The following is a 14,652-nucleotide window of genomic DNA, read 5'->3' on the forward strand; positions in this document are numbered from 1 at the left end:
CAACTATTCCTTATACACGCATCCATAAATACTTTCAGCAGCCAATAGGTGGTGGTGAATCTGCATTGCACTTTATAGGTTTTGCTCATTGATGCCCTTTTCTCCGCATTCCGGCAGCCCCTTTTCCCTTTGCACAAATTCAGCCCCCTGTGGTTAAACCACACCAACATTTTAAGTTTCCCCTAGTTACATCATCTGCACCCATAGCCTTTCCACTTATCCACATTCTACTATTTCCTGCTTCTTGTTCATAATGTTTCTTGAATATTGATACAGGTAGTCCTCAACCTATGACCACAATTGAGCCCAAAGCTTATGTTGCTAAGTGAGAAATTTGTTAAGTGAGTTTTGCCCCATTTTATGACTTTTCTTGCCACAGTTGTTAAGTGAATCACCACAGTTGTTAAATTAGCAACACTATTGTTAAGTGAACCTGGCTTCCCCATGGACTTTGTTTTTCAGGCGGTCACAAAAGGTGACCACATGACTCCAGGACACTGCAAACCATCATAAATATGAGTCAATTGTCAAGCATCCAAATGTAAGTCACGTGACCCTGGGGATGCTGCAATGGTCATAAGTGTGAAAAATGGTCATGTCACTTTTTTCAGTGCTGTTGTAACTTTAAATGGTCACTAAGTGAACTGTTGTAAGTTGAGGACTATCTGTATTAGCATTACAGCGTTAACATTACAGTGACATGTTCTGCATATCACTAACATGGCCATACAAATCTCTTAAAATGCTCCTTCCAGAATGCCATCAACTCTGTTGCACACCAAATCACGTGAGCATTTTTGCTTTGGACTCCTTAAGAGCAATGTGCTTTAATCTTCTTTGCTTCTTTGAGGATCTTCTTTGCAACTGAGCCCACTAAGACCCATCCCCATTGGCCTTCACCTGCTCCTCAGACAGCGTAGAGCACTTTCCTGGAAAAAGAAAGGGCAGACTGGCACCAGCCTTTGCCAGGGCAGCCTCTGCTTCCGGGATCAAAAGCTGGCCCTTAAATTGATAACAGGGCAGAAAGCTAACCTCCCTTGGTATCCAATGTGGAAGGTTTCTGTCTCCCAGGTCAGCCTGGAATCCTTCAGGATGTCATTTCCATCCAGCCTCCCAAATTAGGAGGGGGAAAAAAGTGCCTTGTGATACCGAAGGGATTTTGTGTCTTCCCTCCTGACTCAAGTGGTGTCTCAAGCCTCTGGGTCCAGGAAGAGAGCTGGCAGGCTGTGAAGCCCAGCAAGTGTCCCTTCTGGAAAGGGATAAGTTCTGGAGAATTCTTTGTGCAGGTGCAAACCCAGATTGAGAGATTGTGACACCCAACAAGTCCCTGTGTGTGTAGACAAGAGTCGGCCCTGGACTACAAGCCTAGCAGGCAGTAGAGAGTTTGAAATCTGTGGCCTCCCGCTGCAATGTCTTTTTAGCCAGAGAAAAAGGCCACAAAAAGGAGGCCTAATTTTCCCAGGTGCAGGAAAAATAGACAGGAGAAGCTGCCCTCTTCAGTCTGTGCAGAGGCTGCTGTGGGAAAAAGCTGGCATCCCTGCGCTTGAACAGCTGCCCCACAAGACCTGAAAGGCCTGGCAGGCTAAGAAGGGGCGGCTGGACTGCCCATTGCTGCCACCAGCGGGCATCATGGCCCCAAGAGAGATCCAAGGTTGGCCACAGACTTTCCGAAAGGAGGAATTAAAGATTTTCAACCGAAGTCTGATCCGGGAGGGAAAGGGATCTGAGCCGCTGGGGAAGGGCTCTCCTGGGTCGGGGCTGCTGAGGACAGACGGGGGGCCTGGGGGGAGGGGGTCTTGTGCTGCTGCTGTAGGCCCCTCCTTTGGCAGGACCGGCTAAGGGCCACCTCTTCTCCTGGGAACCATCTGGCGGTGAACGGGTCCATGTGATGCCTAGTTAGTGTCATTTATCTTGCTTTGTCTTGTAGCGCATTGTTGATATGCCCCAGTATCCTGTTTGCCCTTTTTACTGCAGCTCCATTCTGAGCTTCATGGATTTTTCTACAATATCCCCTAAACCCCTTTCCTGGTCAGTACTCTGCATGGCTGTTCCATGTAATCTGTGCCCTCAATATTCAGTTTGTGCCCCCCCCCAAAAGATATACCCTTTGGTCCATTTGTCTGCATTGTCCATGTTCTCGGCACAGCCTCCTGAAAAGCCCCTCACTGGACTGCTGGCCGGGTAATTCCTCCTCCGCCCACATCAGCCAAGGGTGGCTCTTTCCATTCAACCTGCTCCTTCAAATCTGCCTGGCTGCCCGCTGCTGCTGCCCCTCCTGAGGCCGAGATGCCTTTCACCCCCAGCGCTGTTTTCAGTCGGAGGCCCCTGCCCTCAGCCACCCGTCTTCTGCTCTCCTTCTCCAAAAGAAGTTTCCTTTAACTTTCTGTTTTATGCAGCTTGATTTAAAATCTCTGCATTTTGCCAGAGCCTCTTCCATGTGGCGTGTGGGCGTGCCCTTGTCATGCGACGCAGGGTTAGGGTTCGAGACAGCTTCCTCTTTCATGGAAGTGCTTCTCTTTCGCTTGCAGGAACGAAGTAGCCAAAATGAAATTTGAAGGCAAGACGTTCTATTTATACGTAAGTCAGAAAGAGGTGAGTGCCTTCCAAAGGGATCTGCGTAATGAGACCAAACAAATCCGGTAGGATTTCTGCCTGCAGATCACCCAAGAGATCTCAAGAACTTGTCTGGATTCAGGTTAAACTCTCTATTACTTTATTAAAGCAACCGTCAGGCCGAGAAACTGGGATGTTTCCAAATGGACTAGCAGAGCTTCCTTGGTTCTAGGCTCCATTGAATCCCAGAAGAATCCAGCCCAGACAGACCCGACTTGATCAAGGACCAAAGCTGGTCAAAAGGGATGGAGCCAGTGTGGATGGACCATTCCCCTTGGGGGTGTTGAATGCTGAGCACCCTCTCTGGCTGGAGAAAAAGCACTCAGACTTCCAGGCCTTCCCCTGAACAAATACCAGGCCCTTCCCAATTGTTGGTCCCTTTCGTGGAGAGGGTTCTGTCCCCCCAGCTTCATGTGTGTGTGTGTGGGGGGGCTGGAATCCAGACTGGAAAACGTTTGATCTTTGGGCTGCACTTATTGTCAGGTGGAGGGAATAGCTCATCCTCTTCTCCACCACATCTTGAGATTACACACACACACACACACACACACACAGAGGGACACTCTGAACATCCCACTTCGTTTCCCCAAAGGTGGGGAGGGGGACAGAGGAATAAGGGGTAGTTCAGGGCAGTGCTGGGGGGGGAGATAAACAAACGTTGGGGTCTAGGACAGGCTGCCCAGTTACTCAGATGCTGCTGCTTTTCCAGACTCTGGTTGGGAGCTCTTGGTGTCCAGTAGAGCAAAGGCCTCTGCTTTGCCAAAAAGCCAAGATGGCGGCCACCTGCCCTGTTTAATAGGCATCGCAACACATAAAAAAACAGGGTGGGACTTTGATGGCAGAGAATAGGGATGGTGAAGATGAAGGATGCTACGCAGGATACCCTAACCCTGAGCCCCAGGCCAAAGGGACTAAAGCAATTGTTAATGCCCAGATAACATTTGGAAATGGCTCAGGCTCCTCCCTAATTCACTGGAGCAGGAGGAACAACCACCTTACAACCAGAGTGGCAAAATTCTGTTCTGAGAGCTCACCTTAATAAAAGCTGTTTTAGACCCACCTGTGAGGGTAGAGTTGGTTTCCTGTTCTGGCCTATGACTGAGCTGGATTGAAACCATCCATGTTTTCATTAGTTTCATTATATTTTGCATGCTTTCTTTCAAACAACATCAAGACCACCTGTAAATTAACCCTAAGGATTTTTCTGGGATTTTGACAGGAAAAGAAAATTGTTCTGACCTATTTTGCTCCGACTCCTGAAGCCTGTAAGCATCTCTGGAAATGTGGGATTGAAAATCAAGCCTTTTATAAGTGAGTAGAAGATGCATTTTCCAGGATTGCTTTCTACCCTTGGGAAGCAGCTGTTGCCAATGTAGAGCCTGCCTGCTCAGCCCAAAGTGGCGGTGATGTTTCCTGCAGAAACCTGGTCCAGGATTGATTTCTCTGCTGCAGCCCCATCTTGCCCTAACCGGGTTGGGCTTCTGCCTGGAAATCCTTCCCATCTCCCAGACTAGGCTCAGAAGCCTGAGAAATCAAAGCGTCTGTGAGAAAGAATTCCTCACGAAGAGCCTCTGCTGTCTATGAGCATCTTGTGTCCATCTTCCAAGTCATCCGGTCTTTTGTATCACAGGAGTTCCCTCCGCTGTGTCTCTTTGGGAATCTTCTGTTCGGGGAGCTTCCCTTTTCCTCAGGCCAAGAGGAAAGCAGGCACTGCATTGCTTAGACAGGTCCTTGGGACTTGCTAGGCAAGGGCTGAAAAGTGACCACCATAATGGCCTGGGATTGATGCACGTCCTGAGAGAGGCGATAGATGGGTATTTCTGTTTAATTTTAAGAGCCACATACCAAAGTACAGCTTTTCATTTTTCTAAATCAATTTGCACAGATTATACATATGGACCAACCAAATCCTGAGTAGTCTTGCATGCTTGCCAAAATAACATGTTAACATTGCATTTAATGAGCACCTTTTCCAGATATTGCTGTAGTTCCCCAAGTTGGATATTGGTATTGGTATTGGTATTTATTTGATTTGTAAGCTGCCCTGTTCCCCGAAGGGACTCAGGGCGGCTGAACAAAAACCAGGGGAAGGGGAAAAACAAATACAAAAAGTAAGACAAACAGGACAGTGATACAACAATTTAAAAAAGCACAGCAAGCACAGCAAATTCGAGTAGTGTGGGGGGGGACTCAACCCCAGGCTTGCTGGGACAGCTAGGCCTTAACGGCTGTCCGGAAGGCCTGAAGGGTGGCGAGGGTCCGAATCTCCACGGGGAGCTCGTTCCAAAGGGACGGAGCAGCCACAGAGAAGGCCTTCCTCCGGGTGGTCGGCAGCCGGCATTGGCCGGCAGATGGAATTCGGAGGAGGCCTAATCCGTGGGATCTAATGGGTCTATGGGAGGTAATTGGCAGGAGGCGGTCTCTCAAGTACCCAGGTCCAATACCATGTAGGGCTTTATAAGTAATAACTAGCACCTTGAAGCCTATCCGGAGACCAATAGGCAACCAGTGCAGCTCGCGGAGGATAGATGTGACGTGGGTGTACCGTGGCGCACCCACAATCGCTCGCGCGGCTGCCTTCTGGACCAGCTGAAGTCTCCGAACACTCTTCAAGGGCTGCCCCATGTAGAGCGCATTGCAGTAGTCCAGTTCTTGAGGTCACAAGGACATGAGTGACTGTTGTAAGATCCTCCCGGCTCAGGTAGGGACGCAATTGGTGCACCAGGCGAACCTGGGCAAATGCCCCCCTGGTCACAGCCGACAAATGGTAATCTAAGGTCAGCTGTGGGTCCAGGAGGACTCCCAAATTGCGAACCCTGTCTGAGGGGTGTATAATTTCACCCCCCAGCCTGAGAGATGGAATACCTTGCCAATTTGTGGGAGGAAAAAACACAAGCCACTCGGCCTTGTCAGGATTGAGAGCCAGCTTGTTAACCCCCATCCAGACCCTCACATCCTCCGGGCACTGACACATCACGTCAACTGCTTCACTGAGCTGGCACGGGGCGGACAGATACAATTGAGTATCGTCCGCATACTGGTGATATTTTATCCCGTGCCGTCGGATGATCTCTCCCAGCGGCTTCATGTAAATGTTAAACAGGAGGGGGGACAGGACCGACCCCTGCGGCACCCCATAGTTAAGGGGCCTAGGGGTCGACCTCTGTCCTCCAACCAACACTGACTGCGACCTGCCCGAGAGGTAGGAGAACCACCGAAAAACGGTGCCTCCCACCCCCACCTCTCGCAACTGCCGCAGAAGGATACCATGGTCGATAGTCTCTGATTCTGTTAAATCAAATAAATCTCAGTCTGATCAGTGCTACCTAAATTCAGCTGTGAAATGGATTCCCCTCAAAGTAGCTCAAAGGATCTGGGAACTTGTGACTGGCCCCACTAACCAAGGTGCTGACCCTTGGCATTCTCTGCTTTGCCTGGTGAGGAGATGGACACCCAAGTAGAAACAAAGAAATGGTTCCATTTGTTGCAAGAGGAAAAAAAATTATGAGAAGCCAAATGAATTACAGTAAATCAGAGCTAAAGGGTTGATGCAAAGGCTGCCCAGTTAATTTTCCCATTATCTCCCTATTGTCCAGCCATGTTCAAAGGAGTTTTCTTGGGATCACTCCTTGCATGGGTAGGCTAGCTAGATGGTGAGCCCTTGCATTCCCCTCTGGCTTTGGGATGATGAGCCGATATCTTGGGAAGGCACGATGAATAGTTCCAGTCACCCCCTTCTCAGTAGCTCCTTCCCCCCAAAGTCTATCGTAAGCTCGCATCTAGCCAAGCGAGGCTGAAGCTCAGGCAGAGATGGTTTTTGAAGGATTGCTCAGCTGTGGGGCAGAGAAGGCTGGAGGAGGTACGCGATAGGACAGGGATGGCTAATCTTTTTGCCCTTGTATGCTGAAATCGTGCGTGTGACAGCATGTGTGCGTGTGCCCATACCCATAATGCAATGCGTGTGCGACATCCCCCTGCATGTTCTGCACCCTGCACCCATATGCCCAGCAAAGGCTCATCTTTGGAAAGGCCTCCATTGGGCTCCCCATGGCAGGTGGAAACACCCCCCCCCCACTTTAGAGTGGGGGCCTTGCAGGAGTCTGGCTGGCTGCTCTTTTGCCACCACTTCTGCATGAAGCCATTTGAACCAGCAATGAAGGCAAGGAGAAGGGCCATGAAACCTGGCCAGGTTGGATGGCATTCAGCTGTGGCTGGGAAAGGCTCCCCAGGGCAGATCTGAAGAGAAGGCACATCCCTTTCAGGGCAAAGCAGCCATAAGGTCCAGAATGGGCATTGTGAAAGCCTCAAAGCTGGCCACGCTTTCCCATGTGCTTCTGAGCTGCGCCGATGTACAGGTGTGCCAGCTGCCAAAGAACAGAAGGAAAACTTGGTGCTTGGTGGCCATTAGCAGCACCCAAGCTGGTATCTCCCCCAGGGGCGTCTCTTGTACCAGATCTTGGAGCCTTTGGTTCATTTTCAGCACATGGAAATGATAAGCTTCCAAAACGCTCCTCCCATCGCAGCCCTTCCCAAAGCCAAGAAGCTGTGGATGGAGTGCTGTTATTCGATCCCTGTTCCCACCTCTGCTTCTTGCTTCAGGTTGGAGAAGTCCAGTCAAGTTCGCACCGTCTCCAGCAGCAACTTATTTTTCAAAGGGAGCCGATTTCGGTACAGGTAAATGACGACTGTAAGCGGCTGTCGCTGGATCTGTTTTGACACACACCTGGTTGTGTGAAGCCTGAGAACCGATTAAGGGAGGCGACAGTACAAAAGAAAGTCTCCTCTGAGTTGAGCTGGACCCATTCAGTCCTGGCATTTCTGGGGTCCCCCTTCCCAACACCACACAGAGCCACCCCCACTTGGCTCTTCCAGAACAGGAAGGCTGCCCAGGTACTCTGACCAAACTAGGCACCCAGTCAAAACCTTTCCAGGTATCCAATCTGGTTATTGCCAGGGATTAAGCAATAGCCTTGAGCGATGCTGCAGGATGGAGAAGCACTGCCATGCTCCCAACTTTCAGGGTGGGGGGAGTTTGCCAGCAGAATCTTGGGCTGGGCATTTGCCACGCTTGTCACCTGCTCTGCTCTCCAATGTCTTTCAGCGGCCGAGTTGCCAAAGAAGTAATGGAGTCTAGTGCCAAAATTAAGAGGGAGCCTCCGGAAATACACAGGTAAGGCAGCTCTGGAGGAGTGAAAGGGTCAAAGGAAGGGCGAAGACAAGGGTGGTGGCAGTAGCTGGACCTTTTGCCAGAGCCTGCCCCCCTTGTGATGGGAAGAAAATGCTGCCTCTGCCCTTCCTTTCTTTCGCAGGGCTGGACTGGTTCCCAGCCGTAGCTGCCCCTCCATCCCCCACGGACCCCGGCTCAGCAGTGTTCCCAGGACCAGGCGGAGGGCTGTCCACATCTCCATCATGGAAGGTGAGTTGGCTGCCCCTGCAGGTGATAGCCCTCATTTAGCAACCACATTTAAGTCAGTAATCGCTTAAGAGACAGTTGCGAACCATTGAAACTATGACTGTATTTGCAATCTTTCTTCAGCTTTGCTTTGCAGACATAGAAAGGTTGGAAATGTGAGGATTGGCCATCAAGTTACTTTTCCATTGTTTGTGTTGGACGCTGCATTTGGTTCATTGGAGTTCATTTTGTTAGATTGCTCAGGTGTCTTTCTTATAGATTTTAATGTTTTGGAACTAGGTATTGGAAAAACCGCTCAGGAGTCGAGGCTTCAGTTTCCCAGTAGAAAATTGCAATGACCAAAGCCTCTGCGTGAACTTCATCCTTCTTTCCTAGTTGGAAGAGGGAAGTGTATGCCGAAGAGAGACAGTAGATCCAAAGCAATTCATGGATTGTTGTTTCAGTAGCTTTATAAGAAGGCTCAGCATTTTCCAAAATTGTGGCAGCAGAGTCTTCTTTTCATGCATTTACTGAATATTTTGCCATTTACCAGAAGAAATGAACCTGTTTCTAAACCTTTAGAGGCAGACTGATAGCAACATGTCATTCAGAGAGGGAAACAACCACCAAGAACAATGTCCCTGCTGCCTGGGACAGCTCAGCCTAGTCTTGCTGGAACTGAGCAACTGATTTCATATCCTTCCCGGGAAGAAAGCATGCAGACAGCTGTAGAAGGGACATCATCACATTTTCCAGTAGCTCAGACTTCAACCCCCCTCCCCCAAAGCTTACACTGATTCTCAGAGGAACGGAATCAGCAATTTGTAGACCAACAATCAATCTAGGAACAAAATCAAAGATGTGACTGAGAGCCTTAAAAATAACCAAACCCACAATCTGTTATCCCTTTCTTCTCTTCCATGCGGAGACAAATGGTCTGGCAGGGGATGGGGCTGCACAAGAACTGAAAAACATATATTTGGAAAACTCTGGCTCAGCTTATCCAAAGGGCTTTTAACTAAATCCGAGGGGGGAGGGTGACCAGTCTTTAGGGCCTCATCCCAAGCATCAGCCAGAAGACCATCAATCACACATGGAGGTAGGGAGTGCTGGGAAGGAAGGAAAACTCAGATATGAAAACACAAGATGTAGGAAACAAACCCAGGGTCAACTATAAAGGACTATATACTAACGCTCAATGTTTGGGGAACAAACAGGGTAAGCTTGAAGTATTAGCACATGAGGGCAAGTATACTATAGTTGCCATTACCAAAACTTGGTGGGATGAAACTCATGACTGGAATGTTCTGATGGAAGGATATAAAATGTTCAAAAAAAAAGAGAGCTAAGAAAAAAGGAGGTGGAGTTGCATTATAGGTAAAAAATTACTGCATCTCTACAGAAATACATTAAGACCAAGGATGAAAGGCTTCTTGATTGCACATGGGTTAATGTAAAAGGAAAAAAGAACGACATGGCCATAGGCATATGGTATAGGCCACCCAACCAAGCAGAAGAAACAGACAAACTTTTTGCTTATCAGTTAACTGATACATGCAGGAAACACACCACTGTAGTAATGGGGACTTTAACTATTCTGACATCAACTGGAAGAAATAGGTTCCTGACAAGCCTAGCTGATAACTTTGTCATCCAAAAAGTGGACTTAATTTTTACTAATGGAGATGAAAAAATAAAGGGGATTGAAGTTGTAGGGGAGACTGGATTGGAATTCAATAAAATGCAGGCACAAGCAGTAGAACAAAATCCAACAGGACAAAGCCATGCCAGCTTCTAGTAATAGCTCTGCTTGCTTCCATTTGCAGATCCAATGCTTATCTTTTCCAGGATTTTCCTAGGTATTGATATCAAACCTATATATCTAGAGTTTCCTGGATCCATTTTTTTCCTTTTGAAGGTAGAAACCATATAAGCTCTATCCAGTCCTCTAGTACTTTCCTGATGCTCCAGGATCTTTGAAAGATACGGTTCAGTGCTCCCAAGATCATGTCTGCCAGCTCCTTCAGACCCCTGGGATGGAATCCATCTGGTCCTGGCGATTTGTACTTATATAGTCGATGGGTGTTGTGCTCTTATCGTTTTCTTGCCTATTTTGACTTCTCTGTCGTTTACAGTAAATTTTCATTAGGTAGGACTATTTTTCCTTTTCTATAAAGACAGATGCACAGAATGAATTAAGCAGCTCCACTTTTTCCCTGATGCCTCCTTACCATCGCCTCCCATTACTAGATCAATTGTTTACTTGACTTTTTTCTTGTTTCCTACATGTTAAAAGAAAATTTTATTATTTTTTTACATTTGCAGCAAGCCTTCATTCATTCTGAGCCTTACCTCTCCTGGCTTCATATTTGAAGATTTGGGCTATATGCGGGTATTCTGCCTTAGTTATGCATCCCTCTTTCCGTTTTCATACTTGTCCTTTTTGTCTTTCAGTTTATCTGGACAGTTCTTTATGTAACCACGATGGCTTCCTCTTCTTGGATCTGTGGTGAACTGTGCTTTTATAATCTCATTTTTCAGAGTTTTCCAAGCTTCTTGAGTGTTTCCCCCTTTAAGGTTTTCACCATGAAATCCTTCCCAAGCTCTCTTTAGGTTTGTTGAAATCAGATCTCCTATGGTCTAAGAAAAGATAAGCAATGGATCTGCAAACACTTAGAAACAAGCAAAGCTATTACTAGAAGCCAACATGGCTTTGTCAAAAACAAATCTTTCCAGACAAACCTTTTTATATTCTTTGATAGTGACCAGCAAAATGCAGTGGACATAATTTACTTGGATTCAGTAAGCCATTTGGCAAAGTAGACCACAACCTACTGCTTTATAAGATAGAAAAACGTTCGCTAGGCATCACTACCAGATGGATTAGTAATTGGCTGATCAACCGCACTCAACGTGTAGGCCTTAATGGAGCTGCATCTACATGGAGGGAAGTAAGCCATGGGGTATCTGAAGGTCCTATCTGAGGCCCGGGACTCTTTGACATGATTTAGAGGAGGGCAGGTGTTTCTCCCGTTGCTTGTGCATGCACCAGCTGGCCACTCACATGGTCTGGTTGTGAATAGGCCATGGCCCACAGATTGGGGACACCTGCTATAGGGTCTCCAGGAAATTGCTCTCCTCTCACCTCTGAGCTTTCCCTTTGTTAGATGAGATATACCAAGTTCCCGCAACCATCCATCATACAGTTTAGCCGCCAAATCCTTTCTTCCCTTTGTTGCTCTTCTCTATACTTTCTAGGGTCTCAGCATCTCTTTTATATCATGGCAACTAGAACAGGACCTGGTGCAGTATAAAGCAGCACTATCGCAAAAGGAGTTATCTGGAAATGGCACTTTGACTGATTTAAAGAGAGCAAAGAAGAACACTGCCCTGCCCTGCAAACTTTAGGGGGAGGGGCTGTTGGCCTTTGAATGGTGGAAGCCGTTTTTGTGGCTCTGCAATGTGCCCCGTCTTTCTCTGTCCCTTCAGGCCTCGAGTCTTTGCGAGACAGCGCTCACTCCACCCCGGTCAGGTCAACCTCCCACAGCGACACCTTCTTGCTCCACTCGCGGAGTGGCAGGGCGGAGAGCAACGAGCGTGTGGCGATCATCTCAGATGAGATCTACAGTCCATCGGACAGCGTGCTGCCCACTCCAGTGGCCGAAGAGAGTCTGGAGCTGATGCTGCTGTCCCGGCCGGTTAATGGCACCCCTTGCAGCATAGAGGAGGAGTCAGAAGCCGGCGCTCTAGCGGGGGAGGCAGAGGAGCTGGGAAGGGACCTCCGGGCCTTGTGCAGCAGTGGAGGAGCCCAAGCAGAACAGGTGAATAAGTTTGTTTTAAGTGTCCTCCGTCTGCTCCTTGTGACGGTCGGACTCCTCTTGGTTTTGCTCCTTCTCCTGATCATCCTTACAGAGTCTGACCTTGACGTTGCCTTTTTCCGTGATATTCGCCAGACCCCCGAGTTTGAACAATTCCATTACCAATACTTTTGTCCCCTCAGGCGATGGTTTGCCTGCAAAATCCGCTCCGTACTCAGCCTGCTCAATGATACCTGAAGGCAGTTGTCCTCCTAGTAACTAGCCGGGTGGACTGTGGAAGATCCCTGCTGCCCATGCCCAGAAAACGGAGCTCATCGTGGTGCCATCAGCACATAAACTAAGTCCTCCTCCTCCTCTCATGACTTAAAGCACGCTGCGGCCCAGGAGGGCAGTTTCCCAGCCGAAGATAAGGACAGACTCACACCAGATCAAACCCACCACGTAATCAATTTCTTTGCAGGTCCTCTTGGGGGAAGCTCCTTCAAAGTCCTGCTTTCCGACATTCAAATTAGTCTGCACTCTTCAAATTTAGTTTTGCTTCCGTAGAGGTGTTAACTGCAGAAATTTCAAGTAGAGAGAGCTTATTTTTATTATTACTAGCGTCGGACTAAATGCCAGCCTTCAGATGGGAGACCAGTTCACGAAGACAGCTGTTACTTTATGCAGGAGCTTTTGTAATGGTGCTACTGAGTTGTAAGTTTAATAATATAGTATTATTTTATTAAAACTGTCACTGTGCATAGCACTACCATCTTGGACATGGACACTGAAAACAGGGCAGTTTTATTTTCTTACCGATCGCCAGGCTTTATGTGGGGGTGTGACGGCGAGGGGGGGGGGGGAATGATAGGACCAATGCCAATATTGTGAGATCATCTAGCATTAATTCTTTTCAAGCAATAGGTTGTTACGAGAGGAAGTCAGTCGGCATTATATTTATTTCTTCCCTTAGCATGGAGTGCAACGGCCATTAAGTACCTGTCTTTGGTGAATTTCTATCCTTGGCCTTTTCAATCCCAGAGACCTTTTCTTAGAATAGGTGGGTGCCAAAGGAAGGAGAAGCTGGTGAAGATGGGAAGAGTCAATCTGTGCACCTGATTGTTGTTTTTGAAATCTTGCTGTAGAAGTAATCATCAGGTCTGGATTCTTTGAATGAGATTCTGCCACAGTAAACTGTAAATTTTTTTGTATTATGAAAGAACTTATTTCAACCTATATTTTAAGAAAAATATATATTTTGTTAATGAACCAAACCTTTTTTTACTTTATAAATTGGATAAATGTAGTGTTGGGTATCAAGTGACGGAGATACTCACAAGGTTACAAGTATTTTAGAACAATGTGTTAACATGGCATCAACCATCCATCTTTTCTAAAAAGTGAGCTGTTTTGTGCTATTTTAAAATGAAAATTAGGAGAAATGACAAGTAACCACTGAGAAGAAAACAATCAGACCCACAATGTCTCCAAAGCAAAGGGAACCCAGACTTCTTTGTATTTTGTTTTGTGATTCAGAGAACATTCTCTAAAAGCAGCAGCTCACTTGTACAGGGAGCAATAAAACATGGGAAGAGAGCAAGAGCACGAAATCTGACTGGCAAGGGTTCTATTTCATCTCAGGGAGAGATTTCAAGTCATTTGGGGATCTAATCAGAAATATTCCAAGAGGCCGGCTTCATGATCTTGACTCTGCCGGGGCAGCCCTATGTATGCGCAGAGGCCCTCCACATTCAGCAGAACCGAAGCACTGCCAGAACCAATGGGAAGGAGGCTACGGAGGGGGGGACTTTGCGCAATGACTTTTCCTCCCCAGCTGGTCATTCGCCATTCAAAAAAGAGCACAATTAACAGCATTAGCAATACATAGGAATGGGCAAGACTCTGCTGCACTTAGATGGGGCGCATGCACATTGGTTAGCGAAGATGCCGGTCAATGGAGACTCCCCTCAGAGTCAAGTGGCAAAATCGCATGGCCGGTCTCTCAGGAGCCAGAAGCAATCGTGGCTTTCGCAAGAGAAACAGATGCATTACACTTTGTATCATCTAGGAGAAGATGGACGGACATATCCAAGGATTTATGATGTTTTATGCAACAAAGCAACAAAAACTTCTAGTGTGGTGTGCCTACCTCAGTCTGTAGTAAATGATGCTTCTATGCAGTGAGGGAAAAGTTTTCATGTCGTATTCTCCATTCCAGAGAAAGATACAAACCTTCACATGTTAATTGTTGGTGGTGTTTCTCATGCCTCAAACCTGTCCAATTCTACCTGTAACTATTTCATGCAATACATTTTTTAAACAGACAAGATGCAAATGTTGGGGGGGGGGAGTCATTCTTAGATAGCTGTTGACCCTAAATCCTGGACCCAGTTAAGGACACTTTCTCTTGTGCACTTCAGAATGCGTTGGGGCACTGAGCTCTGTTTCTGCCAATCCAACCCTTTGGCATTCTGTTTCATGGTTCACTGCTCATTTATTCCAAATCACAACTGTATGACTTTTTTTTTGGGGGGGGGGGTTTCCACAAGTTGCTGTATCAGAGGAAACAGACACTGAATAAGGACTAAGGTGCCACAGGCTGAAGCAGGAAAAGGTTGATTACCTGAAAATGTGAATTTTCCGTTTTCATAATATAGATGTTGTTAATTCATGTGCCAAATACTATATGTCATGTTTTTCCTTCAAAGATGTAATTTTTTCTACACTCAGCCTGTAGTTAGTGCAGAACCATTGATTCCATATAAGAGTATTTTCAAATTTAAATAAATACTTAATTATGATGAAAAAAAATCCTTTTGAGCAATTTAATTGGGAAACAATTGTTTACAA

At 47.1% G+C, this 14,652-nt stretch overlaps 1 protein-coding gene across 2 annotated transcripts in view; it reads left to right on the forward strand.

The window, feature by feature from the left end:
* FRMD5 (FERM domain containing 5) overlaps positions 1–14,557 on the forward strand; it is a 99,806-nt gene extending 85,249 nt beyond the window's left edge. Inside the window, exons 9-15 of one of the 2 annotated variants that reach the window (XM_032232395.1) lie at positions 2,529–2,592; positions 3,833–3,924; positions 7,213–7,287; positions 7,715–7,783; positions 7,923–8,029; positions 11,495–11,826; positions 12,006–14,557. In XM_032232395.1, the coding sequence (XP_032088286.1) occupies positions 2,529–2,592; positions 3,833–3,924; positions 7,213–7,287; positions 7,715–7,783; positions 7,923–8,029; positions 11,495–11,826; positions 12,006–12,053 (787 nt within the window). In that variant the 3' untranslated portion in view covers positions 12,054–14,557. Of the gene's footprint in view, positions 1–2,528; positions 2,593–3,832; positions 3,925–7,212; positions 7,288–7,714; positions 7,784–7,922; positions 8,030–11,494 lie in introns of both variants that reach the window. The other variant, XM_032232394.1, reaches the window with a different exon arrangement.
* The last annotated feature ends 95 nt before the right edge of the window (positions 14,558–14,652 follow it).

This window comes from Thamnophis elegans, chromosome 16 (genome assembly GCF_009769535.1).
Source record: "Thamnophis elegans isolate rThaEle1 chromosome 16, rThaEle1.pri, whole genome shotgun sequence".
In the NCBI taxonomy this organism is placed as follows: domain Eukaryota; kingdom Metazoa; phylum Chordata; class Lepidosauria; order Squamata; family Colubridae; genus Thamnophis; species Thamnophis elegans.